Source organism: Ambystoma mexicanum, chromosome 6q, assembly GCF_040938575.1.
Source record: "Ambystoma mexicanum isolate Mex_15411 chromosome 6q, UKY_AmexF1_1, whole genome shotgun sequence".
In the NCBI taxonomy this organism is placed as follows: Eukaryota; Metazoa; Chordata; class Amphibia; order Caudata; family Ambystomatidae; genus Ambystoma; species Ambystoma mexicanum.
The window spans coordinates 863728488-863754505 of NC_090937.1; the positions used below are offsets into that span (position 1 = coordinate 863728488).

The 26018-nt window shown below is 44.7% G+C and overlaps 1 protein-coding gene across 1 annotated transcript in view; it reads right to left on the reverse strand.

The window, feature by feature from the left end:
- Nucleotides 1–26018, reverse strand: part of SPOCK3 (SPARC (osteonectin), cwcv and kazal like domains proteoglycan 3) — a 1387609-nt gene that overhangs the window by 595030 nt on the left and 766561 nt on the right. Inside the window, exon 4 of the mRNA XM_069631385.1 lies at nucleotides 16617–16743. Coding sequence (XP_069487486.1) covers nucleotides 16617–16743 — 127 coding nt within the window. The remainder of the gene's footprint in view (nucleotides 1–16616; nucleotides 16744–26018) is intronic.

The following is a 26018-nucleotide window of genomic DNA, read 5'->3' on the forward strand; positions in this document are numbered from 1 at the left end:
CAGCTGGGGCCCCACAGGGCTCAACAGGGGAAGATGGCACAGAGTCATCCAGGTTGGTGGGGGGTTTGGTGGAGGAGGAGGCCGTGCAAGCACCACAGACGGTGTCTGGAGGTGGGGATCCCACTGGTGCTAGTGGTGCAGTGCAGGACCAGGGACAGGAGGCAGCACAGGCCGCCGCGGAGGTGCCTGTGTGCAATCCTGTCCCCGATCCTGTCCCTGCATCATCTTGCACCAGCAGGGATGCCTACGTCCAGACCCGTTTTCAGGCTTGGGATGAGCTCAAGTCAACTGGCATTCCTCTGCCTGCGGACGTGGCTATCCAGGTCCAGGTTGAGCCTGTCCTGGTTGGTGTGGCGTTGCGTCAACGGGCCATGCGAGGTGACCTGCAGTCTTTTCATGGAGAGACTGCACGTCATCTCGAATGGCTCGTTGACCACGTCAGCCGGCTGGGACAGGTCACCCAGGCCGGATTCCTCCGTCTGATGGGGCTTGCTCCGACCCCCTCCTCAACTGGACCCCCTAAGCGCCAGTCGTCCTCTGTGCCATCTTCCCACCCATCAGTCACCTGGGTGCCCTGTGGTGCTGCCTCTGACGGTGCGGCCAGGCTGGTGGAGGAGGCATCCCTGCGACAGTCGGGAGTCGGACGTCCAGCAGGGGTGGCCACATCTACGACTGCACCCCAGCCGGCGGAGGATTTGCAGGCAGCATGAGGCAGTGCACGGGCAGAGGCAGAGCAGCAGCAGCAACATGGTGGGAGCCATGAAGGCTCAGGGTCTTCGACATCGGAGGGGCAGGCATCGGCCGGAGGGCAGGAGGACCCAGGACAGAGAGTGTCTTCCGTGTGGCAGCGGTTGGGCCACGCCATAGATGCGGAGCGGCAGCGGGCGGAAGATGCACGGCTCACAATGGTCAGGGCGGAGAACTCCATGCAGAGGGCCCTGAGGCGGGCCGAGTGCCTCAAGGCAATCCGCAGGGGTTTGGAGGTGGACACAGCGACGGCCCTGCGGACCCTCGGGGCCATGGAGGAGGACCGCCTCCGGGACATTGAGGAGGAGTTCGATGATGCCCTGGCCCGTAACATCCACAAGTGAGCCGTGAAACTAGCCCGCTGCCCTTGTACATAGTTTCTAGGTAGTGTTAGGTTTCATTTTTGTTTTTATTTTATTTGGACCTTTCGGACATTGGCCACATTTTTGTATATAGTTTTTTTTATTAGTTAGTGTAGTTAGATAGGTTTCCTTTATTTTGTTGGCATAATGGACCCTGGATTGTTCCCATGTACATAGTTGACAGTTGGATTGTATTTTATTTTTCTATTTTTGACCATGGAGCAATGGCTTTCTTTTTCATTTCCCATTGGATTTTGTTTTGTGGACATCGACTTTGGACATTACTTTGGATTTTTATTTTTGGTTTTGCTTTTTTTGACGGACATGCTTCTTTTCATTTTTGTACATTCACGTTTCTGTTTCTTCTTTTTTTATTCTATTGATGTTTCCTTTAATACATATTTTTTTTGGTGAACTTCAATGTGTGGTATCTCATTGGTTTCATGCATTTCATGATATGTGTTTTGAGATTCACTGACACCCATTGGGTGTATGTGAGGGAAATGTGTTTGTTTCGGAACTTGCAATTGGTGTTCTGTGATGTAATTGCAAATTATGAGTGGGTGGATGCAATACTCTGGTGGGTGTTTTGCATTTGGAGGCTGACCATAGGGACCAGGGATCTAGATTGGGATGACATGTTGGCTGGGGAACATGAGTTGCACATGGGTGGGGGTCTACTGGCAGGTGCCCCACAGTGCTGGGGGGTGGGGGTGGTGGGGAACATGAGTTGGCATTGGGTGGGGGCCTGCTGGCAGGTGCCCCACAGTGCTGGGGGGTGGGGGTGGTGGGGAACATGAGTTGGACATGGGTCGGGGCCTGCTGGCAGGTGCCCCACAGTGCTGGGGGTGGGGGTGGTGGGGAACATGAGTTGGACATGGGGGGGCCTGGTGGAGGCTGCCCCTGCACTGCTGGGGGGTGGGGGTGGTGTGAGACATGGGTGTGGGCCTGGTGGATGCTGCCCCTAGTGGCTGGGGGGTGGGGGTGGTGGGAGACAATGGTGGGTGCCTGGTGGAGGCTGCCCCTGGTGGCTGGGGGGTGGGGGTGGTGGGGAACATGAGTTGGACATGGGTGGGGGCCTGCTGGCAGGTGCCCCACAGTGCTGGGGGTGGGGGTGGTGGGTAACATGAGTTGGACATGGGTGGGGGCCTGCTGGCATGTGCCCCACAGTGCTGGGGGGTGGGGGTGGTGGGAGACATGGGTGTGGGCCTGGTGGATGCTGCCCCTGGTGGCTGGGGGTTGGGGGTGGTGGGAGACATGGGTGGGGGCCTGGTGGTGGGTGCCCCTGCACTGCTGGGGGGTGGGGGTGGTTTGAGACATGGGTGTGGGCCTGGTGGATGCTGCCCCTGGTGGCTGGGGGTTGGGGGTGGTGGGAGACATGGGTGGGGGCCTGGTGGTGGGTGCCCCTGCAATGCTGGGGGGTGGGGGTGGTGTGAGACATGGGGGGGCTGGTGGAGGCTGCCCCTGGTGGCTGGGGGGTTGGGGTGGTGTGAGACATGGGGGGGGCCTGGTGGAGGCTGCCCCTGGTGGCTGGGGGGTGGGGGTGGTGGGGAACATGAGTTGGTCATGGGTGGGGGCCTGCTGGCAGGTGCCCCACAGTGCTGGGGGGTGGGGGTGGTGGGGAACATGAGTTGGACATGGGTGGGGGCCTGCTGGCAGGTGCCCCACAGTGCTAGGGGGTTGGGGGGGTGGGAGAAATGGGTGGGGGCCTGGTGGAGGCTGCCCCTGGTGGCTGGGGGGTGGGTGTAGTGGGGAACATGAGTTGGTCATGGGTGGGGGCCTGCTGGCAGGTGCCCACAGTGCTGGGGGGTGGGGTGGTGGGGAACATGAGTTGGACATGGGTGGGGGCCTGCTGGCAGGTGCCCCACATTGCTGGGGGGTGGGGGTGGTGGGGAACATGAGTTGGACATGGGTGGGGGCCTGCTGGCAGGTGCCCCACAGTGCTGGGGGGTGGGGGTGGTGGGGAACATGAGTTGAACATGGATGGTGGGCTGCTGGCAGGTGCCCCACAGTGCTGGAGGGTGGGGGTGGTGGGAGACATGGGTGTGGGCCTGGTGGATGCTGCCCATGGTGGCTGGGGGTGGGGGTGGTGGGAGACATGGGTGGGAGCCTGGTGGTGGGTGCCCCTGCACTGCTGGGGGGTGGGGGTGGTGGGAGACATGGGTGTGGGCCTGGTAGATGCTGCCCCTGGTGGCTGGGGGGTGGGGGTGGTGGGAGACATGGGTGGGGGCCTGGTGGTGGGTGCCCCTGCACTGCTGGGGGGTGGAGGTGGTGGGAGACATGGGTGTGGGCCTGGTGGATGCTGCCCCTGGTGGCTGGGGGGTGGGTGTGGTGGGGAACATGAGTTGGTCATGGGTGGGGGCCTGCTGGCAGGTGCCCCACAGTGCTGGGGGGGTGGGGGGGGTGGGGAACATGAGTTGGACATGGGTGGGGGCCTGCTGGCAGGTGCCCCACAGTTCTGGGGGGTGGGGGTGGTGGGAGAAATGGGTGGGGGCCTGGTGGAGGCTGCCCCTGGTGGCTGGGGGGTGGGTGTGGTGGGGAACATGAGTTGGTCATGGGTGGGGGCCTGCTGGCAGGTGCCCCACAGTGCTGGGGGGTGGGGGTGGTGGGGAACATGAGTTGGATATGGGTGGGGGCCTGCTGGCAGGTGCCCCACAGTGCTGGGGGGTGGGGGTGGTGGGGAACATGAGTTGGTCATGGGTGGGGGCCTGCTGGCAGGTGCCCCACAGTGCTGGGTGTGGGGGTGGTTTGACATGGGTGGGGGCCTGGTGGTGGGTGCCCCTGCACTGCTGGGGGGTGGGGGTGGTGTGAGACATGGGTGTGGGCCTGGTGGATGCTGCCCCTGGTGGCTGGGGGGTGGGGGTGGTGGGAGACATGGGCGGGGCCTGGTGGTGGGTGCCCCTGCACTGCTGGGGGGTGGGGGTGGTGGGGAACATGAGTTGGACATGGGTGGGGGCCTGCTGGCAGGTGCCCCACAGTGCTGGTGGGTGGGGGTGGTGGGGAACATGAGTTGCACATGGGTGGGGGCCTGCTGGCAGGGGCCCCACAGTGCTGGGGAGTGGGGGTGGTGTGAGACATGGGTGGGGGCCTGGTGGAGGCTGCCCCTGGTGGCTGGGGTGCAGGGGGACATGCGTTGCTGGGCAGTAGTGCAAGTTGACATGTGGGTTGGCTGGGGGGCATGGCCATGGTGGGTGGGGTGCCTGTAGGACATGTGCAGGGTAGGCCCCTGTGGTGTGAGCCACCTGCAGGGGCCGTGGAGGGTGTAGAGGGAACACCTGGGAGGGCCCACACGTGCAATTCACGTGTGGTGCTCCCCGCGCACCCCTGTAATACACGTACCCTGATGGAATCGCGTGTGTGACTTCCCATGCACCCTGGAATACACGTACCCTGCTGATATCGCGTGTGGAACTTCCCACGCACCCCTGAGATACGCGTACCCTGCTCGCACGGGCCCAATCGCGTTTGGAAATTCCCGCGCACCCCTGAAATACACGTACCCTGCGGAAATCGTGTGTGTAACTTCCCCTGCACCCTGAAATACACGTACCCTGCTGATATCGCGTGTGGAACTTCACGCGCACCCCGAAATACACGTACCCTGATGGAATCGCGTGTGGAACTTCCCGCGCACCCCTGAGATACGCGTACCCTGCTCGCACGGGCCCAATAGCGTGTGGAAATTCATGTGCACCCCTGAAATACACGTACCCTGCTGGAATCGCGTGTGTAACTTCCCATGCACCCTGATATACACGTACCCTGCTGATATCGCATGTGGAACTTCACGCGCACCCCTGAAATACACGTTCCCTGCGGAAATCGCGTGTGTAACTTCCCCTGCACCCTGAAATACACGTACCCTGCTGATATCGCGTGTGGAACTTCACGCGCACCCCTGAAATACACGTTCCCTGCGGAAATCGCGTGTGTAACTTCCCCTGCACCCTGAAATACACGTACCTTGCTGATATCGCGTGTGGAACTTCACGCGCACCCCGAAATACACGTACCCTGATGGAATCGCGTGTGGAACTTCCTGCGCACCCCTGAGATACACGTACGCTGCTCGCACGGGCCCAATCGCGTGTGGAAATTCCCGCGCACCCCTGAAATACACGTACCATGATGAAATCGCGTGTGTAACTTCCAGCGCACCCCTGAAATACGCGTACCCTGCTCGCACGGGGCCAATCGCGTGAGGTACTTCCCGCGCACCCCAGTGATACACGTAGCCCCCTTGTTGTGCTGGTACAGGGTTAGCGCAGCCCTTTGCGCTGGATTGGGTATATTGATGGCTTTTCCCTGCGCGGGAGGCGTTCTTGGGGGCGTAACTGGCGCTGCTGCAGGGTCGCTGCGCCACTGTGCGCCACGGCTGGTTTTGGTGGCTGGAATCCATGAATACGCTGTGCGCGGAAATGGATTTTAGCGCACGCGGCTGGCGCAGGGATTCGCACGCGCACACTGTGCACCAGCCGCGTGCGCCACTTGTGCGCTGAATTCTATGAATTACCCCCCTTTGGGTCTCATTATAACCTTGCTGGTATCAGTAGATCATCCAGGACACCAGCAAATTGAATTACTTTTACCGGCACTCAGTCAGGCGGTATTACCACCAGATTATGAGTGCCAGTATGCAGTATTTGTCACCATTCATGGAGTCCCATTAGACTCCATGGGGGACATTGCAGCATTACAGGAAACTGTAATATCGGCGACCTTTGCCGGTAGGGGAGCCGGATTACCTGCAACCTGTAGTTGGCCGATGGGGAAATGTACCTGTATACATTATGTACCAGTATAAATGTACCAGTAGTCCCGGGAGGATACCTCAGGGACAGCGTACTCACCTTGGAAGCAAGACGGCATGGAGTACCACAGGTTTGATCCCCAGGTCTGCGCTTAGAAACCTCTGGGTTTTAAGCACGTTTAATACTGGCAAGTTAATTCCACAACGGCCAACTTGTAATGAGGCCCTTAAGTATTTTAGGGAAATGGAGGATCATTATGGCCTATTCTTGACAAATGTGTTGACATTCCGATTTTCTCAGTCAGAACTGAATACATGTTGCCATAATAATGAAACAGGTTTTGCCAGGAAATTAAATGATATCAGCCTGTTTCAAGCAGAGTACCGATCATGTCTTCTCCTGCAAGGTGTGTCCTCCCTTTCAACCCCAGCACTGTCAGGGATTACTGTATTTCTACCCCACCTAAGGACATAACTGCAGAGGGCCCACCCCAAAGATTTCACCGCAGAGGTGCACGCTTCACTAAGCCTTGCTTATAGTTACCAAAAAAGCATATTATTGGTTTAAGGTTACACAGCTAGTCTTTGACTAATCCCCAGTTTCAATTCATATGCCCCATTTCTCTGGAAGTTATAGAAAATTCACCTGGCAGTACTGCATGTTGTGAAGGATACAGATTGCTTCATTGGCGGGCATCTCTTCATGATGGAGGGAGCCTTTCTCCTGAAAGATACCCATCATCGTGACTACTGTCACACATGGAAAGATTTTAAGGATGCTTGCTTAACTATTTGATTGAGCTGCTCTACCAGGAATTTTCAGGTTCGGGTGAGGATTTTCTTCTGTCTCCTTCCTGTATTTTTCTCGTTTTTGTTTTAACAAGTGCATTAATCCATTTGCCACCTTTTTGGAGTTTGTTGATCTTCCATAGCAATGACTGGAGATACATATGTTGCTGCTTCCATAAGGTCTCCCAGGTCAGATATGTACAGATTCAAGAGGCAGGGAGCCAGCATGCATCAATGCTTTATTCCTCTTTCAGTATGGATAGCCTATGTTACGTGGCCTAGAATATTCATTCTTACCTTGATCTGAGTCTTTCTATACATATGAATCAGGATGTCCAGAAGATGGTCCGGGAAATTCCAACTCTGTAATTTCTTCGAAAGTCTCACTGTGTCCACCATGTCAAAGGCAAGAGTCAGATCTATGCATGCCACGTACAGGGGATACGCTCCTTTCTACTACTGTGCTCATTTGCATCTGTCCCGATTCCCTTCCTGAAAAGTGACAGCTTAAAGGTTCTGTCAACCCTTTCTTCAATTAATCTTAATATACATGCTGGAAAACCTTGCTGTCAACATCCAGAAGGCTGATCGGGTAAAAGCTGATGTGGTCGTGCAATCTCCATTTTTATAGATCAGTACGACCAAAGAGATGCTCTACGAATCAGGAAGATTTTTAGATCTTAATATACTATCAAATAGGATGAATGAGACCAGTGTACAGATGTTGGGTGCCCATTTATAGATCATATTGCAGAATCTCTTAGGCTCAGGGGCACAAGAATTGGATGAGGACATTATTATAAAGTGCATCTGCTTAATCAAGATCTACAGGGTCCCTTGTAATCAAGATTGATGATCTCCTCAGGCATTTTACTTTATAATAGTATATAGTGGTTTCTCCACTGATATTCCTGAATGCAATTAGTAAGTAGCTCAGTGCCCTGAGACCTTTTGTTATGACTAGAGTCCAGAAATTCCTCCTATTATTTTGAAAAATGGCTGTGAACATGCATTCCCCATCTTTATGTGCCATTAAATATCTATAGGCTCTGATCCAATTTTTGTATCTTTGTTTCTCCTTTTGAATCAGGGAAATGTTTTGCATATCTTCTCTATCGCCACTACACATTATTTGTCGCATTTGTTGTTTCCTTATTTGTATTTGATCATTGTAAGCGTGTGCATATTTTGATAAACCCTGTGTTGCCATCTGACCACTACCTCTCTTAGTTCCTGCAGCATATATGTAGAGAATACTTTTACAGATAGAACCCTCAACTTAACACTCATAAGGGTAAAGTCCAGAAATCAGTTGTTTCAATGGTAAACAGTTCTAAAATCAAGTCTGTACACAAGGTTTGTTCCAGTGTTGTCAATTCCACCTTAAAATGTGTAGTTAAGAGGCAATTGTCACTAACTTTGGAATTAACCACACTGAACGTAGAGCAAACATGGAACAATGTTTCTGAAAGTGCTATGTAGTCAATCCAGGACAATGACACTTCTCGATGTCAGTTGGTGTTCCTTGGTATATCTCCCCCCACCTGGCCCTTCACTATATAGAGGTCCAGGCCACACAATATTAACTCCAACTTTTTCCTTGTTGCTGCTGCTTTATAATATATGGGGATTTCCAATCAACATTGGTACCCCAGGGTAAACACTTAGAGATCCAATCTCCCGCTAGGAGAATTTCCCTCTCCAGAACTTTGCTCTTACAGGCTTCAAGGGTCCCACCAATAGCATTTAAAAAGCCTCTTAGATCTGAGTGAGAGGGGTGCCAATGCAGTTTATTATAATTATTTAACTCATTTTCACTTATATTATACATTTTATTTCCATCACTAGCATGCCCTCTTTTCCCATGGAGATTTAATTCCCTGTGATTCCATGGTTATTACTAATTGCAACACAAAGTCCACCAGACGGTCTCACGCCGTTTAAACAAAATGAAGTCAGTTGCAAAATTCAATATATATCCCATACTATAATGGCCATAGAACACATTTCCTGTAATAGGATCAAAGTATATTCACCCAATGTTTGAAAGACCTTTGGATCACATACCAGTTTACCAAAACCGCTTACATTCCATGATGTTACTGTGAAATTAAAGTGATCAGCAGCAGAGATGTATCGGTTATCAAAGACCACGCCTGCTAGATTGCTGAAGATCTTTATCCTGTGACAAGGTGGCCGAGAGCCAATTCCAATTTTCGTGTATCTTTGGCACAGATATTTGTGTATCTAAGAAACAGACCTTATGATATATAATATTTAAATGGTCCAAAATGCTCAGGTTTTCAGCCAAACTGCCTCCCATTTCTTTCCTATGGCACCTATTAATGATGGCTTTTTTCACGCATTTAGGAGTACAGGTTCAGAGACCCATGCCTAACAACTGTAATGATTCCACTTCCTCCAGTAACATTGATTGAACCGCACGTGAAGGCACCTTTATTACCACTATGGCATTCCTTTGTTTGTTAAAGAAGTCAACCTGCTCAATGTCTTCAGTTGAGATGAAACAGTTTTGCAACTTCACTACGCAATGGCAGGATGTTCGAGTGGTTCAATGTCAACCTAATATATGCAGGTTCCAAAACATACTCCAATATTAGAAATTTGGAAAGGTTGCCCACATCTTTCACACTTCTACTTAATGGGTAGCTATTATATGGCATTGTCTTCCCTTCCAACACCCTACCCCCAGTAGTCGCATCGCAATATGACCTCAAATTACTATTAGCAGAGAACATTCCTAACAAGTCACTGTCACCAGAGCTAGCCATATCCCGCATTTCCACCTGGGAACATGAGACTACAACATCACTATTCAATTTACCCATGGATCCATTAATATTACCGACCCCGCCTTTACCACAGTTTTTACATTTTCATCACATTTTTTTGGATCCAATACATCATTACAAAATTCCAAGTCCTTCTTCATTTACGTACACTTATCAATTACCAGCTGTAAGGAATCGCCACTGGAAGAAGGTTTAGAATACCAGGCAACTGTCCCAGGACAAAGTGCAAACTTTACCTGGCCTAGAGAAATTCATGGACCTCTAAGAATAGGTTGATCAGCATCTTGACATGTAGTCATACTAGGGGAATTTAACAAGGATGATCCACATTGGACAGCAGTTTCCTGGTTACTTGCAATGACTAGATTTGATATTCTTAAACGTGTATCTCACTTTTACTTACAACATGGATCTTTTTGTCATATATATTAAATTTATATTTACTATTTGAATAAATCCGGTTGTCTCTCTGATCTGTCCTGCATTGTGCATTTCCTGCATTAGATAACACCCCTAAGCATTACGCACTGAGTTGGGCCTATCTGCTAAAATCAGAGACCTAATGAATTTGTGGGTGGCATGTTTGAGAAGGGTAGATGTGGGGTTTTGTGAACATGCTTACAAGTGTTACAAGTAAGATAGAATTATGCTTGAGTGAGATAAGTACTTCTCGCTGAGAACAGTGTGTGACTGGTAAAGCTGATTAAAAGTTGCATTCTTTCGAGGTAGATACAGTGAACATTTAATTGTGGGCAATAACTATTGATACAAACACGTTTAATATAAAGGGCTTTGATGAACGATTCCCCTGCATACCTATATGGTTGGTGCTTTGTTGTGAAATTGCTATAAATATAGTTGTGAAAGACATCATTTGGGGCATGTGTTTGTTCAAGAATGAACATCTTACGCTGCTTTTGATTAATAGTGTCCTGATTTTAAAGTGTCTCCATGGAAGGCTGCATCAAAGCTCCTCACATACCTTGTAATCCATTGATGAAACAGGGAACCTTGGCATTAAAGCAATGTCATATGATATATCAGTTTTTCAAATTACACAAATGCTAATAGCAGACCACTTGTCCACTCACCCTTGCATTCACATAAACGTCTTCCACGTTATAGAGGCTGATAAACGTTCATATTCCTTTTAACCAAGGAATGTCTTTGTCAATCCAAGTTTATTTTTCCTGCACAAGTCAATAATAATTCAAGTTACAGTATTCCATGAATCTCTACTTTCGACTACATGTACAATTAAACAATGGAAACATGCCTCTAAGATCCTGCATGTTCCCTTGTGTGCTTAACAAATGCATCTGACCACTAAAGTCTGGTATAATATTACGTACATTCACAACATTGAATCTGACAACTAAGGTCCTGTATATTAACATGTGCTTTAAAAATTGGAATCTAGTATGTTATAAATGATTGTCAGCTGCATCTAAACCATGAATCTGCCAGTAAGGCCCTGCCCGTTCAAATGTACATGTATACATTGAATCTGGCCAGTAATTACCTGAATGCTTACATATGATGTAAAACACGAATATTAGCCACCCTCACACCTCCTGCTCCCTTGTCTAGCAATTGATTCTGTAACTGAGATAATCTGGCCCTTAAGGCACTTCATGTTCCCATTTACATTCAAACACGGTATCCAGCCTAATATTAATGTATACATATGAGTATATGATCCCTCAGCTTTACCTCCCAAAAATTGTATTGTATTGTATTGCATTCATCATTTATATAGTTCCACTTCCCCATGTGTATGGCCTTAATGTGTTTTGTGGTTGGAACGCCCTCGGGGACCAAAGTCTGTGTATGGGAGATTCTAAGAGTTAACTATAAGATGTGTTTGTGCATTCTGCCAGGTTAGTGTTTGGGCGGACTGGCCAGGCTGCAGTAAGCAAAATACACAAGTGGGTTCGCTCTGACAACTAGATTTAGAGGGGGTACTCTTTTTTTGAAGTACACATTAAGTTATTTAGTCATGTCACAGGTATTCAATCATGTGTAATAAAGGTGAAACCCAAACACAATTAGATTTAAAGATTCACATATTCACATATGGTAAAGTTGCATTTATTAATTATGCATCTCAACATAGAGGGATTAGTAACCCAAAGTATTTAGTTTTTTATCAAAGGCTTTTGCAATGTTGTAGACCTTTGCATTTAAATTTGTAAATTCGAAAAAGTTTTTTCACAAATATAGTTCCATTTTGGTGCTTTGGAATTGAATAGTGACCACCACCTATTAGTGACAAGTGATAGTAGATTTTATCTATATAAACATATTACAACCAATATTGACAACAATAAATTTGAAAAGCTATTGGTTTTCTGTAGCCAGGCTTTCGGGTGACCTAACACATGGTCGACGTCCTGAGTTGAATCATAAGTTGTTTGGAGACAGTATATAAGGACTAGCAGGAGATGGAAGAGAGGCTGGTCCTTGGACGTTTCGGCAGATAGCCTTCATCTTGGGCCTGATATAGGTCGCCCTGGAAAGGAATCCAGGGGACTCTATTAGTGATTAGAATAAAATTTATGGGAAGTTTACGTAACATGACATTTAAAAACAACCTTAGTTGTGGGGCATCATAGGCTAAATTAGCCAGCACACACACATGGGCAAAGCATAGTACTGACCTTTGGGGTCTAGGTCTTTGGTAGGGCCTGGACGCATAGGTGCGCAGATGGTGTGGAGTCCAGGACACGGGAGAGCCTTGGGGTGTAGCTCGTATCTGTCGAGAGTTAAAAACAGAAAGAAAAAGAACAAAGGAAAGAAAAGGAAAAAGGAGATCGGGTTGCTAATTGCTCCTTAATCTTAGTGGAAGACATGGTTATGTGCATAGCAGAATAGTAGGCACATAATAAAAAGGGTACACAAGCTCACCTTTTCTTTGTTGGGTCTTGTGACGTGACCCTGGTAAGGTGTGGAGGGAGCAGAACTCCAGGTGCGGTGTCTGGGTCTTACGGGCTGTATGCAGTTGATAGTTCTGCAGTAGCATAAAAAATGGCAGGGGTGCCTGGTCAGTGATGCGCAAGGCGAGTGCTGACTCACTGTGTGTAGGGGAGGGAGCTGCATTACCTGGTTTAAGTTCAGCGTTGCAGCGCAGTGGCTGTCGTAGGCTAGGCTCCTCTCATCTAGTCAGGATGTAGTCTGTCATGCTAGTGGAGTAGCCGGCGTATGCATTATTGACTGTGTCTGCCGGGGATACTCGCAAGAGACAGATGCGGCAGCGCTGCCGAGTAAAATGGACGGAGCTCTCTCGATCGTGTGCCTGTGAGCATGCGCGCGGTGTATAGTGTTGCACTTAAGGCGCAACTGCGCAGCTGCTAGGTTTCGTTTTGTGACGAAAAGGCAATATTGTCTATTAAATGTATTGAAATTTGCCGGAGACCTTACAGATGTATGTTGAAGGGTGTGTCTAGGACAATTGGTGCATTAATACAATGAAGGAGTCCTGTATGGAAAAGTAACACTAGGCTAGTAAAGATGGGGCATACCATCGCATAGATGGGATAGGTGATAACCTTATGAGGCTGAAAACAAGAAGGGTCGAGGGACCTCAGGATTCAGGCCTGTGTACTTCAGAGAAATGAGCAGTGGGTTCGTGGAATTGCAGCTTGTTTGGGTTCTTGCGTGTACCTCTAAAATATATTAGTTGGTAGAGTCCACTGAAAATGGTGGTTATGGATCCATCAGGTGCAGGAGCTTGTTAGCGGCGGTATCTAATTGGTTCTGCCTCATTGAGTCCCAAGGAGGTACTTTTGAGCTTGAAAATCCACCAGGCTTCTTTGTGGTTCAGGGAGTTGGTGACATTGCTAGTGTTGGATACTAGATCTGATATCCACCAAAGAATGTCGTCTGGTCCATGGTGTTTTTCGATATAGAGTTGGACCAAGGGAGATGTTATAGATTTACATCTGATCCGTGAGCGGTGTTCACCAATTCTTTTGTGGATCTGACGGGTGGTTTGGCCTACGTAACGTAGTCCACAGGGGCACTCTATTATATAGATTACATTGGCTGTTTTACAGTTTGTAAATTTTCTGAGTTGCCATTCCTTATCTTCTATTTTGAAGTAGTTCATTTTCTTTGTGAAACGGCAAACAGTGCATGTGCCACATGGATGATGACCTCTTATTTCCCGCATGTTCCAAATGGTGGATCTTTGGTTCTTTGTTTCTAGTCTGGCATGTGTCAAAAGGTCTTTGAAGTTCTTTGATCTCTTTAGTGCCATTCTTGGTATTTTTTCTTCCGGTAAACTTAGTTGTACCAGCGGCCAGAATTTCTTTAGAATGCCCTTGATTTTGGTGGTATCAGGGTTGAAGGTCGAGACGAAGGTTAGGGTGTCATCTTGTTGTGTATTTGCTGCTTTTGGTGTTAGCAAGTTTTCTCTTGGCGTATACTTCGCTCTTTTCGTGGTCCTCCTTATGAGTTTCTTTGGGTATCCTCTGTCCATCAGTTTGTCCTGTAAGTTTTTGGCATGTTTCTTGTATTGTTCTAGTTCTGTACAGTTGCTGCATAGTCGTAGAAACTGACCATATGGGAGGTTATCCCGTAGGTTTTTGGGGTGGTGACTGTTATAGTGTAACAGAGTGTTACGATCTGTTTTTTTGGTGAAGAGGTCACATATCAGTGTTCCATTCTTATCCATAATGCAGAGGTCTAAAAAGTTGATTGATGTATTGTTGCTTTGCATGGTGAATTGGATGTTTTGAGATTTTGTGTTAAGCCAGTTGAAAAATACACTCAGGTTAGCTTCGTTGTCCTTCCATATTAGGATCACGTCATCAATATATCTGTACCATGAGACAATTTTGTCGTGGAACGGGTTGGAGATGTTGATGACATGTGCGTGTTCAAATTCTACCATGAAGATGACTGCTAGGCTGGGGGCGAATGCCGCTCCCATAGCTGTACCCTTCGTTTGAAGGTAGAAGTTGTCATCGAATTGGAAGAAGTTGTTTGTCAATGCCAATTCTAAGACTTCAACTATAAAGTTGATTGGTACTCTTCTTTGATTCATGTGGTGGGTCAGATGGTGCCTTATGCACACTACCGCTGCTTCTTGGGGAATGCTTGTGTACAGACTAATTATGTCCATGGTCACTAAGAGTTCTTTTTCTTTGTTGAACATTAGTCCTTCAAATTTTGTAATGGTCGTCATAGTATCTTTCAGGTAAGTTGGTGTTTGTTGGCTCAGAGGTTTAAGGAAGTGGTCAATAAACTTGCACACTGGTTCTAGTATTGAACCACAGCCTGACACAATGGGTCTCCCTGGTGGCTTTAGGCTGTTTTTGTGAACTTTAGGTAGTGCGTAGAATGCCGGTGTGCGGTTATCTGAGGTATTGAGAAAGATCTCTTCGCGGACCGTAATCCAGTCTTGCTCTAAGGCATATCTTGTTGCTTCCTGAATCTTATTCTTGATACTTGCTGTGGGATCTTTCCTGAGTTTTTGGTAATTTTGTTCTTCGTTAAGTAGTGTCATTACCATCTCCTTGTAAGCAGTAAGCAGCCTGGAGGTCAGGCACGTGGGTGAGTGTTGTTGGTTGTTTAGGATAGAGTGCTAGTGTGTGAGACTCGATGTGTGCCCAGCTAGGCGAAATTGTTCATAGGTTGTCACTGTATACTAGTGGAAGAGGTGTTGCAGCACATCAGGTGTTTTAGTGTGGACGGCTATGCAAACTGCTACAACAGATTTGATTAGCCATAGCTGCATTCTGTAGTGCATGGATGGTTGGCTGTGCCTGCGGCATGTGTCCACAGACGTAGTGCAGGTTATACATACCTTGAGCTTTGATGGAGTTAATTGTTGATGTCACTTTTTCTTGGTCAAACGCGATTGGCTGGTCTCACTAGCTGAGAATTAGATTTTTGTTTTTATATGCCCATGATACCACTAAGAGTCTCGTAGCCTTAATATGTACACATGTATAAATTACCAATTAGTTCCATATGTGCATATTGCATTGCATTCTGTTTATTTTTCATTGCATTATCTTTATTTCTTTCCCAATCTGACCATACCGCTGACTAGACCTCAATCCACAGCAAATGTTCTAATGTAAAGCACACAATCATTGTATTTTTCCAACCTCTGTTGTCTTCACATTTAAACACGTTTCTGTTTGAAATGTAGCATGTTTTATCAATAGATAATTAAAACAAAATAAAGTCCCATTCTCTGCCGGGAAACTCTTCAGAGGTCTTTAGTTGGTATGTGTGGATATACAGGTGCATCCATCCAGAAAAAGATCTGAATCATATTTACAGATTTCCTTTTCCAACTCAAATGGGCTCCAACTATGGGAGTTGAACTAATTAGATGTTATGTCTATTGATGTGTCTATTGATGTGTATATTAAACCTTTATTATTCAGGCAGTGGAAACGGTTAGAAATCGCAATAACAATATCCCAAACATGTGATCTGTCTGTTTAACGTGATTCAAGGCAAGATGTCTATCTCTGCATGCATGCTTTCTAGACGGGAGCTTTTACATTGAACATACAGCTGAAAAACCTCAGCATCCCGAGAGACATCTAATCTCCACATAAGATACATATTTTTTGAGAAGTTACTGAATTGGCAGTCTCCAAAGCCTTGACTGCTGTGCCTAATAAGTGCACTGGTAAAAATAGCTCTCCTCCCTCCAACAACCTATGTCATTCACAGTCTTCTAATTGTCTTTCTTTAGTCAACTTTACACAAATGACTTCAAAAGGCCAACACATTCAGGTAAATTTGTTTTAGAGTGACCTGATTTTTCACTGATAACAACAGAAGTTTTGACCAAAACATCATTAGAATTTAAATCACTCCTCAAAATATTTTCCCGAAATGTATTATAAGTAGATGTGGACAATATGATGTGTATCATTATGTTGGAGGTTTAAACATCCGTGGTAGACCTGTGAGAAGGTGTACAGGATATTACATAGTATACTCATGATGTTGTTTTGGACAAGTTGTTACCGATCAATAATCTATCAGCTGTGTCTCTGGTGATCGTGTTTTTTGAGGTTCAGAATGTGCGGTTCCTTTAGACAAATATATTAACACAAATAAACAACATTCAAATTTCCCTGGCATCACTGCAGAAATGATGTATATTTCAATTCAATGATTGGTTACCTGAGAGTAGTATGTGTGACTGTCAGATCCGCAGACAGGATTAGTATAGACCACAGGACACTGCTTGCAGTTTGAAGACACCAATCCACTCCTCCAGTGTTTGTAGCTCAATCCAGCCTCCTTCATACTACACAAATCATATTAATACAAATGAATGCACAGAAGAAACATATTTATAAACACATATATACTCTTAACTTATGTTACAACTGATCAAGTAAATTTTGTTTGTAAATATAACTATGGCAAACTTAAACAATAAACCATGTTAAATTAAAAGAGTAGCAATGGGCCTCATTAGGAGTTTGGAGGTAGCCATGCCTTTTATAGCGGCATGGCTACCCCAAACCAGGTACCGGGTCCGTTTCCCAAATATAGGGAATTACCGGGCCATGCCGACTTTAGCGGGCCCTGTAATTCCCATTCTCGGGACCCGGACCCAGTTCATCCCCATTCCGATTTGAGCCCCTATAGGGAATGGGGAGGATGCTAACAAGGGGCCTGTTACTGATGGGCCCGTTGTTAGCATCCTGGACTGTTAGCGGTCCCGCTCTGCACGTCCGGTCTGGCCAGGTGTCCAGAGCGCGACCTTGTAATGTGGCACCCCGGAATGAACGTTGCCAGTCCCTTAACCATTGTCCTTGAATTCAACTTTTATTTGTTTCTAGAACTTTGCATACTGGCCAAATCACCCAGATTTGGCTGTGTCAACAGTGATGGATTCAGATACCCCCACCCGTAGCAAGTACTATACACTTCAAAGAGTTAAATGGGCTCAGAGCCCCCAAAAACAGAAATACCTGATTTCACTTGCTTGGGCAACTCAGAAGGATGAAAGGTATGATATTGTATTCTCAATCCTGGGTTTTACAATGGTAATCATATCTACCTCGCCAATGCCCTTGAAGTAAGACAACAAAGAACATATATCATGCTAGTAATGGAGCACACATTGCTGTGCTTATCATTTGACAAAGCAACTCTCTACAATGGGTAGGTGTGGATTTAAGGTTTGTTTGGAACTTATATTTCCAATGTGTTACATTCTGTACAACTGGCATTAAAACAGCTTTTACAGTGGTATTATTGACTTGCGTAATACTTCCCCAAATTAAATGTAGAGTGAGCAAATACTGAGAAACATGCTCTAACATTTCTAATAGCAAGATACAGTATGTTTTTCTAGAATGCGATATAATGTGCTGTATCATCTCCCATTGTTTGCCAAGGTCTGAATGTGTTAAATGCTAATGTGCTGTATCATCTCCCATTGTTTGCCAAGGTCTGAATGTGTTAAATGCTTTTTCGTGGACATGGTTCCATTGCATACTCTTAGCTCTGTGATATAATATTTACGCCATAACATCTCTGCATTATAATCTCTAGACGGTGTAAGGCAGTAATGGCAAAAATGCAGATCTCCAGATATTCAGGTCAATACCTCCCATTAGCCCTGGCCAGCAAAGTCAATGGTGAGGGGTCATAGGAGTTGTAGCCAAAACATTGGAGACCAATAATTTGGCAACCATTGATCTAAGTCAAAGGTCTGTGATGAATAATACCTTCTTTGTGGAAGATGGTCACAGCTAAGTGAATTTAATTCTTATACTTTGCAGTCGTTCATAAAAAATGTCAATACACATTCTAACTGTTCCATTAAACATTCCTGTCTTATCCTCCATACCAGCAAAATTAAGATGTATTTTCTGTTCACAAGCAAGGTGTTATGTTGCAATAGAAACATTAAATAGAATGTGTTACATGGAGATTGCAGTCACACATGCAATGTAACAGTATGAGGGTCAACAGCCATATAATGCAACTGGTGACCTCAGTAATGTCGGATTTTGGTCATGCATCTTGGTCGAGCAATTGTTTGAGAGGATGAATAAAGTTTAGAAAAGTTAAGTCTGTGTTCAATGTACATTTTGAACGTCGTGTACTCAGAGGCTAAGCAGAGCTCTACTTCACGTGCTGGAAATTGTTTAGGGATATCTTTAGGGGGGCTCTAAATATTTGCTTTTGTTTTTTTGTTTCCTGGATCTCAAATTTCTATGCAGAGAAGTTTTGACTGTGCTGATTCACTATAACTAAAAAGAAAGGTCTTCTACTCTCCAGAAATCTCCAAGTGCCGAAGAGGCGTGTGTTCAGCCAGTGCTGGCAGTTTTAATGCTTACTTCACTACTGAAACCTCCCTTGTCCTCTTGTTTACATTTTTTTCTCAATGAGGCCCGTGTGCCCATCCCGGCCATTCTTCGAATTTCATGCTCTTTTGTTCTATGTCTTGAGTAGAGTTTCTCTAAATTATTATGCACTTTTGTTCTGTCATATCCCTTTGATAGATTCTATGTTAGTCTCTCCTTGTTTCAATTTGGCTTCCCAAGCCTGTGTCTCTTTATTCAAAATCCATGGTGCCACACATAAATTTGTATGGTCTCTCTCGTTTAACTTCTTTTCCTGAATTCTTTTCTTTCCTCACCCATACATGCAGATTTTAATTTCCTTTCACGCTGAATATCTCTCACTTCACCTCTCTCAGTGGGCGCCATTTATTGGTAATTGTAAATTGCACAGAGAACACTCGTTTCATTTGCACATAAGTGCAAACAAGTCCACTCCACTCAGTAGTACGCAGTGGTGTAAATGCATATCTAATCATCTGTAGACCTTTGTTTTCGCTCTTTATAGTACAGATTGGGTAAAGGATGCCAGCATTTTTCTGATGGCAGGCAGCATTTAGAATGGATTTCTTTAGAATTAGCAAGCATAAGTAGCATTGTCACTAGGAGTAAAAAAGTAGCAGAAACAGTCACTCTGTTCCATGACCTCTCTCTGCCATACACATGGATGAAAATATGGCACGGTGTAATAAGCAATTGTAAACATCACATGGCTTTTTAAACATCACCCATAATGTCATCTCTTACTGGAAGATATTTTGTCTGTCATATGATATATGTGTTTGCTCCCAATTTTATGCAGTTATATCATGTTCCTGAAATTAGGTTTGTTAAACTGTTTTATCTTAACACGTCTTATTTGCATTGCTATATTCATTTGTGTCCTACATTTTTTCATAATCTGTTACACATTATAAGTATGTGCATATTGGACATGTTTTGCAAAGATTTGCACTGGAACACATACAAAGAGGACCATGAGCATCTCAGACTGTTCAATAAGCCCCAAACTGATGTACATCTGGAGATGCGTTTTGAGCATCTCTGAGAAGATTTTGAAATTCTCACAGGAATCTCCTAATTTGCTCTAGTCCAAATCTGTTTGCATCATATCGATTGTGTATGTGTATTACTTTTCTGAGTGAGGAAACCACAAAAGAACACTGCAAAATGCACACGCGTACTAAAACCATTTCTCCCGGAGACATCACCCAGGTGCTGAAAAGATATAGAACAAAACCAGTGTACAGTTTTCCATTTGATACACAGTCTTGGGATGAGACATAACCAGATTGCTAATGAATCAGGATTAATTTAAATAAAACATTTAGCCCACTACTCAATGTATATTAACCAATGTTCTGATGAACTCACGTAGGGCCTAATTCACAGGAGAGTTTTAGAATGGGTAAGTCCCATTGAATATCGGAATTGGGACCTTAGAGAGGGGCATTTTGACACATTTCAAAGAGCATCTCAAATTCACAAATGACATGCATTTTGAAAATGCAGTGAAATGCAGGAGTGGGTAATTATTTAACTTGTCATGCATTGTTTATGTGTCGCATCTGCCTCATATGCATTTAAATTCTTAAAACAATTCTTTTGTTATGGGCACACCATCTGGAAATGCCCTCCCGGCACCTAATTTTGCATTAGAGTTGGTAGCACACTTCTGAAACTAATGCATACAGAGTAGCTGGCCAGCAATGCATTTATACTGGTGCACAGCACCGCAGAAATGTACAAGCACCTCTGTAACTAAAGTGGCAAGTGCATCCGGTAGTAACTAAATAATCATATTCACTTGCATAATATTCTTAGAATCAGGCCTATCTGTCCTGGCTGTAGTTTTATGGAAACAGTTAAGTGTGCCTATAGGGGCATTTAGGAGACTCTGCCCATATTACAATACTTACCAGCAGTGGAGCAAACAGTGAAATGCCCGGGATCACCTCTGATTTGCACCTGCTGTCAAACATCTGATTCACAAAGTCCTTAACTGGAGCAAATAAGGAGATATTCGGAGCACCTAAGAAAATCTCACATTCAAATTTGATTCACAAAAATGTGCTCAAGATTTCAGATCTGTGAATCAGTTATCAATTAGCTGGCACAGACCTTGAATGCTTATGAACATTCCCTGATGTGCTCAAGTGTAAATCTTTCTGAATCATGCCCGGCATATGTATACATTATAGTAACTCCAATTTAGTGGATGACCTGACAAACTCCTGTAAATGTTGGGGTGTATCTAAACAAAGAGAACTCAAGTGATCAATATGGAGGACTTATCTAATAGCTGGGGGCTCTTATCTGTGGGAGGATAAGCTACATCTTTGCAGTGACCCAAATGTTATGGGGCCTGACGAAGAGGGCCTTTAAAGGGAGTCAATCTTTGTGCAATTTCTATTAATCCTTCATCCACAAATCTTATAATGTTGCTGCTTAGCATGGAAAAGGAGAAACACTGGCTTAGATTATGGGGCCATCAAACAAGTCAGAAATTGAGACTTGCGATTAAGGCCCCACACATTATAAGGAACCCATTTTCCTGAACACAGTGTCCTGCACTGGCTGCATTATACCACAACAAGTTTACAGAGAGATACAATACGATAAATCTATTTAGGAGAGATCAGCATATATATATCAGCCTATATACAGGCTGATATTGACTAAAGAGATTTACAATATTAAAGAGATTTAGAAGATGTATATGATTAAAGATTAAAGATAAAAGAAATACCAATTCTTAGTGGTGTGAGATTCAATAAACCATAAACTATAGACATTGGAATTTAGGACCATCACAAAATCAAAATCCAGCCAGTAGCTCTCACCTCCCTTCCAAATAATAAACAAATCATCAATATAACGAACAAAAAAAAAATCTTGTCTGTAAATGTTTAGTTCTCAGGAGACCACACTGAAGTATGTTCCCAATATCCCATAATGAGGTTGGCATACATCAGGGCAAGGATAGCCCCCATCATAGTACCCCTCACTTGGTGACAGAAGGAATAGAAAGTGTAAGAATTTAAGTAGAAAAACTAGTGATATACATTTGGTGTCTGGATAGTGGGCCTGGCCCTTGGCAAACGCAAATGTGTACTCGGATTTGCTTATTGGGGAATTCTTAAGCTCATGCCCTACGGAGCTGGAGACTTGCCATGGCTCCAAGCCATGAGCACTAGCCATTGGTTACATTATTAGGGTATAGTGTACACTGAGCTAGGATGCATGGTAGGTGAAGTTATTTTCATCCCCAGCACGTGACACTGTCAGGAAAGTCTGCAATGACGTCAGACATTCGCAGACATTGAGGAACACAAAAAAAGTGGAGGAAGTTACAAATAGTTTATAGAAGTGTTAAAAATGATGCTAGAAGGTGGGTAATGGCAGATTGTTAAGGTTAAACTTTGTGAATTGGACATTGCTATATTGGGGTAATTATTATATTAGTACATTGTAGGAAATTAGCGTGCACTGGTAAAAAGCCATGACATTCACTGTAAAAATGTTGTTACAGGGACGTTATGGTTAAATTGCACTAATACAAACATATGAAATTCACTGAAAAATCTTTGTTAAAGGGACGTTATGGTTAAGTTGCATTAATAAAAATGTAGGAAATTCATTGAAAAAACTTTGATAAAGGGATGTTATGGTTAAGATGCACTAATAAAAACCTATAAATTTAATGAAAAAAATATTGTTACAGGGACGTTATGGTTACAAGTAAAACCAACAAACCCTTGAAATTTGCCGTTTATGTTAAGCTAAACAACTATAAGTCACACCACCACCGTGCACTGCTAAGACTACACCCAGGACATGAACAATGACATCACAAATGACATTGATGACATCACTGATGACATCACATATTAAATTAATGTTAATAAACAATCCCTGCAAGGGGTTGAGTTTATAATGTTGAAAACACAATGTTAGGGCTGATTGGGAGACCAATCATGAACTACGTATTATATTCTAGTGTTGCTGTAAGTAGAGGAACCTAATCATACATACATATAGGCAATTGTTTCAGCATGCACCATAGAAGTACAATATTTTTAAACTGTTAATTTCCGATAGTAAAATAATAAATGCTACCTTATGAGAGTTTTGGGTACTGTTAAACATGGAATAAATAGGTCATAATTGAAAACTTACTACACACTTGTGTTAGTACAACAATGCATATAAAAACGCACAATAGAGGCACATACAGGGAAAAAAAGTAAGAAAGAAAGAAACAACAGCACCAAATATGGCAAAGTTTAACCTGCCAATGGCAATAACATTATAGTTAATCATCATGTACACAAATTAATTGTGTGTTTGGGGCATGCTTTTTGCACCATGTATGTGCCCTATGAGTTCAGATTAAACTTTAAGGAAAGTACTTTAAGAACATATAAAAAGGCTAATGTGTAGCTATATAGCACGTTTTTAAATTTTGGAAATTCTCACTGTCAGTAAAAACAGAAAACTAGCCTAATCATGTCAGTAAACAAAAACAAGTGGCCCAGATATGTGATGTCATCAGTGATGTCATCAATGACATTTGTGATTTCATCTTTCATGTCCTGGGTGTTAGTCTTTCAAGGTTTTTTCGGTTTTACTTGTAACCATAATGTCCCTTTAACAAAGTTTTTTTTTCTTCATTTTTATATATATATATATATATATATGTGTGTGAGTGTATATATATATTTATTTTAATCAACTGAATACAGTTAAAAATGTTACCTAAACCCTACACTAGCATGACTCGTCCTGCCACCAAGCCAAGAATGGCACTTCACCCTGACCCCTGCTTGCTCAAATACTGCACCACACCCCAAAGAGATACGAGGGTCCCTAAAGCACGAGGGAGGCTCCATCCCTCGTTGCATTTCAATGCACTCTCTGCCACTCTCCTCGAGCGGGACAGATGGAGCCCCCCCAATTCCCTAACCACTCCTCCTCATGGACCCTGCTTCGCTTTACTGAGGCTCCGGATCCCTACCCACACCTCTGATGCGCTGGTGCTCACATAGAGCTGCTGCCACTTTGACTGTTCCTCTCACCACTGGGGCCCTGTAGGCCCATTCTGCGTATTGCTCCAGCCTGACATGAGGGCATCAGCAGAAGCGGACCCGATGAATGTCCCGGCCACACATTCGGCATTAAAAGCCTTTAAGGTTACCTTTAAATAGCTTGAGGACCATTATGTCACCCGGCACTTCTCGCTTTTTGGACGGCATGCCTTATTCACAACACTGAGACAAGCTCAGCTTTCCACACATATGGGTGCTGATATCCAATGCATATTCGTTTGTTTCATGCCCAATTGCTACATGTGCATTGACTGACTGGATGTTGGTTATTTATCTCCACAGTCAGAATGTTCTCCAGCATATAAGTCCACAAAGTGAATTAGTGGGCTTCTGAGTAGATGACAGCACAGTATTTGAGGGGAAGCACTTTCACAGTGCCTCCACACAATCTTTTTAATCTGGCCCTGATTATATAAGCCTATGTTCAGGTTTAATATCACTATTCAAGAAGCATTATATGGCATTGTGTTACGCGAATTTCAAATGCAGTTTTTAACTAAATAAGCTAAGAATGTGTTTGGTAATCACTACACATCTGTGAGGAGTAATTTATGATGACACTAAGGGCCTGATTCATGGAACGTTTTCCTATGGGATTGTGGCATTATAAAACACTTCCATGAATCAGGCCCTTTTTGGCTACACATTTTGCATTGTATTGTAAAGAGCCACGTGTTCAGCGACAAGGAATCATGGCACTGTAGAAGAAATGAGGTAACAGGTAGCAGCAAACAGGCTGATACATTAACTCTTCATGAAAAGCCATGACTTTAGTTTGTTTATGAAAAGACACAATATTTGGACCCTTTCTATGCTGAAGTGGTAGAAATGTCCATAATCGTGATACTTTATAAGATACTTTATAGAAAAAGCATTTGCAACAAACCCCAGATTTCACCCCACCCTAAAGATCAGTTTACCTGGCTCTTAGCTCCCCTTCACATAACCTACTTGCTCTGTGATAACATCACAGTTTCTCACACTGGAGGTTCTTCCTGTTCTAGCCATCAATGTGCACTCTTCATATTGCCTTGTTTAGTACTGCTTGACTCTGTGACAAAATGATTACAACTCTACAGGAGCATAGGGATGAGCCCTTTGCCTTTTGCAGTAATGTTGGACGAGGGCAGGCTCTTAAGAGGCGTGCAAATGTGAGAACAGTAGCAACCCCAACAGAAATAACACAAAGACTCCAAAATAAAAGAATGTCCAATCAAAGTTCTATAAAAATATACATACTTCAATAACAATAAAATAAATAATTAACTAGCGTAGCAAAGAGTCTGCAAGTGTGTTTCGTGTTCGAGAGGAATCCTGCTTGAACATTTTCCTGACCTGATTTGGTAGTCCACTGTTTGTTTTCAACACTCTGCACCTCCCGCTAGCTTCTAAGGGTTCAAACCCTTTAGGGAATTGAAGCGTAGCGGAGAGTGCACAAGTGTGTTTCGGGTTTGGGAGGAATCCTGCTAGAATGCTTTCCGGACCTGATTTGGCAGTCCTCTGTTTGTTTTTAGTAGTTGGTGCCTCCCGCTAGCTTCTAAGGGTTAAAACCCTTTAGGGAAGTGAAGCGTAGCACAGAGTGCACAAGTGTGTTTCATGTTTGGGAGGAATGCTGCTTAAACGTTTTCTGGACCTGATTTGGCAGTCCTTTGTGAGTTTTCACCAATCCATGCCTCCCGCTAGCTTCTATAGTTAAAACCATTTAGGAAAGCAAAGCATAGCAGAGTGTGCAAAAGTGTGTTTCGTGTTTGGTGGATGCCGGAGGGCAAGTGGCCCATTACCCCCTCGCCTGCAGGGTACCTCTGGGACAATTTACTCTCTTGTGGAAGCACCCAACAACTTTGGAAATGACGTGCAAGTGAACCCGTAAGTACCGAAACATGTGCCATTGCACTATTTTATCTTTCACGTATTGAAGTGCCAGCAACGAGGTATAAAGAAAGTCAACCTCACTCTCACACTTTGCTTCTACTTGGTGGAGCTACGCGGCTTAAAGTGTCATTTTACCTTAGTGATAGAATACATTACAGTTGATCTTAAAAGACTTTTCAAAAATGTTAAAAGATATAATATATATCTTGAAGACTACATCCGACCTAATATGAAATGCAAAC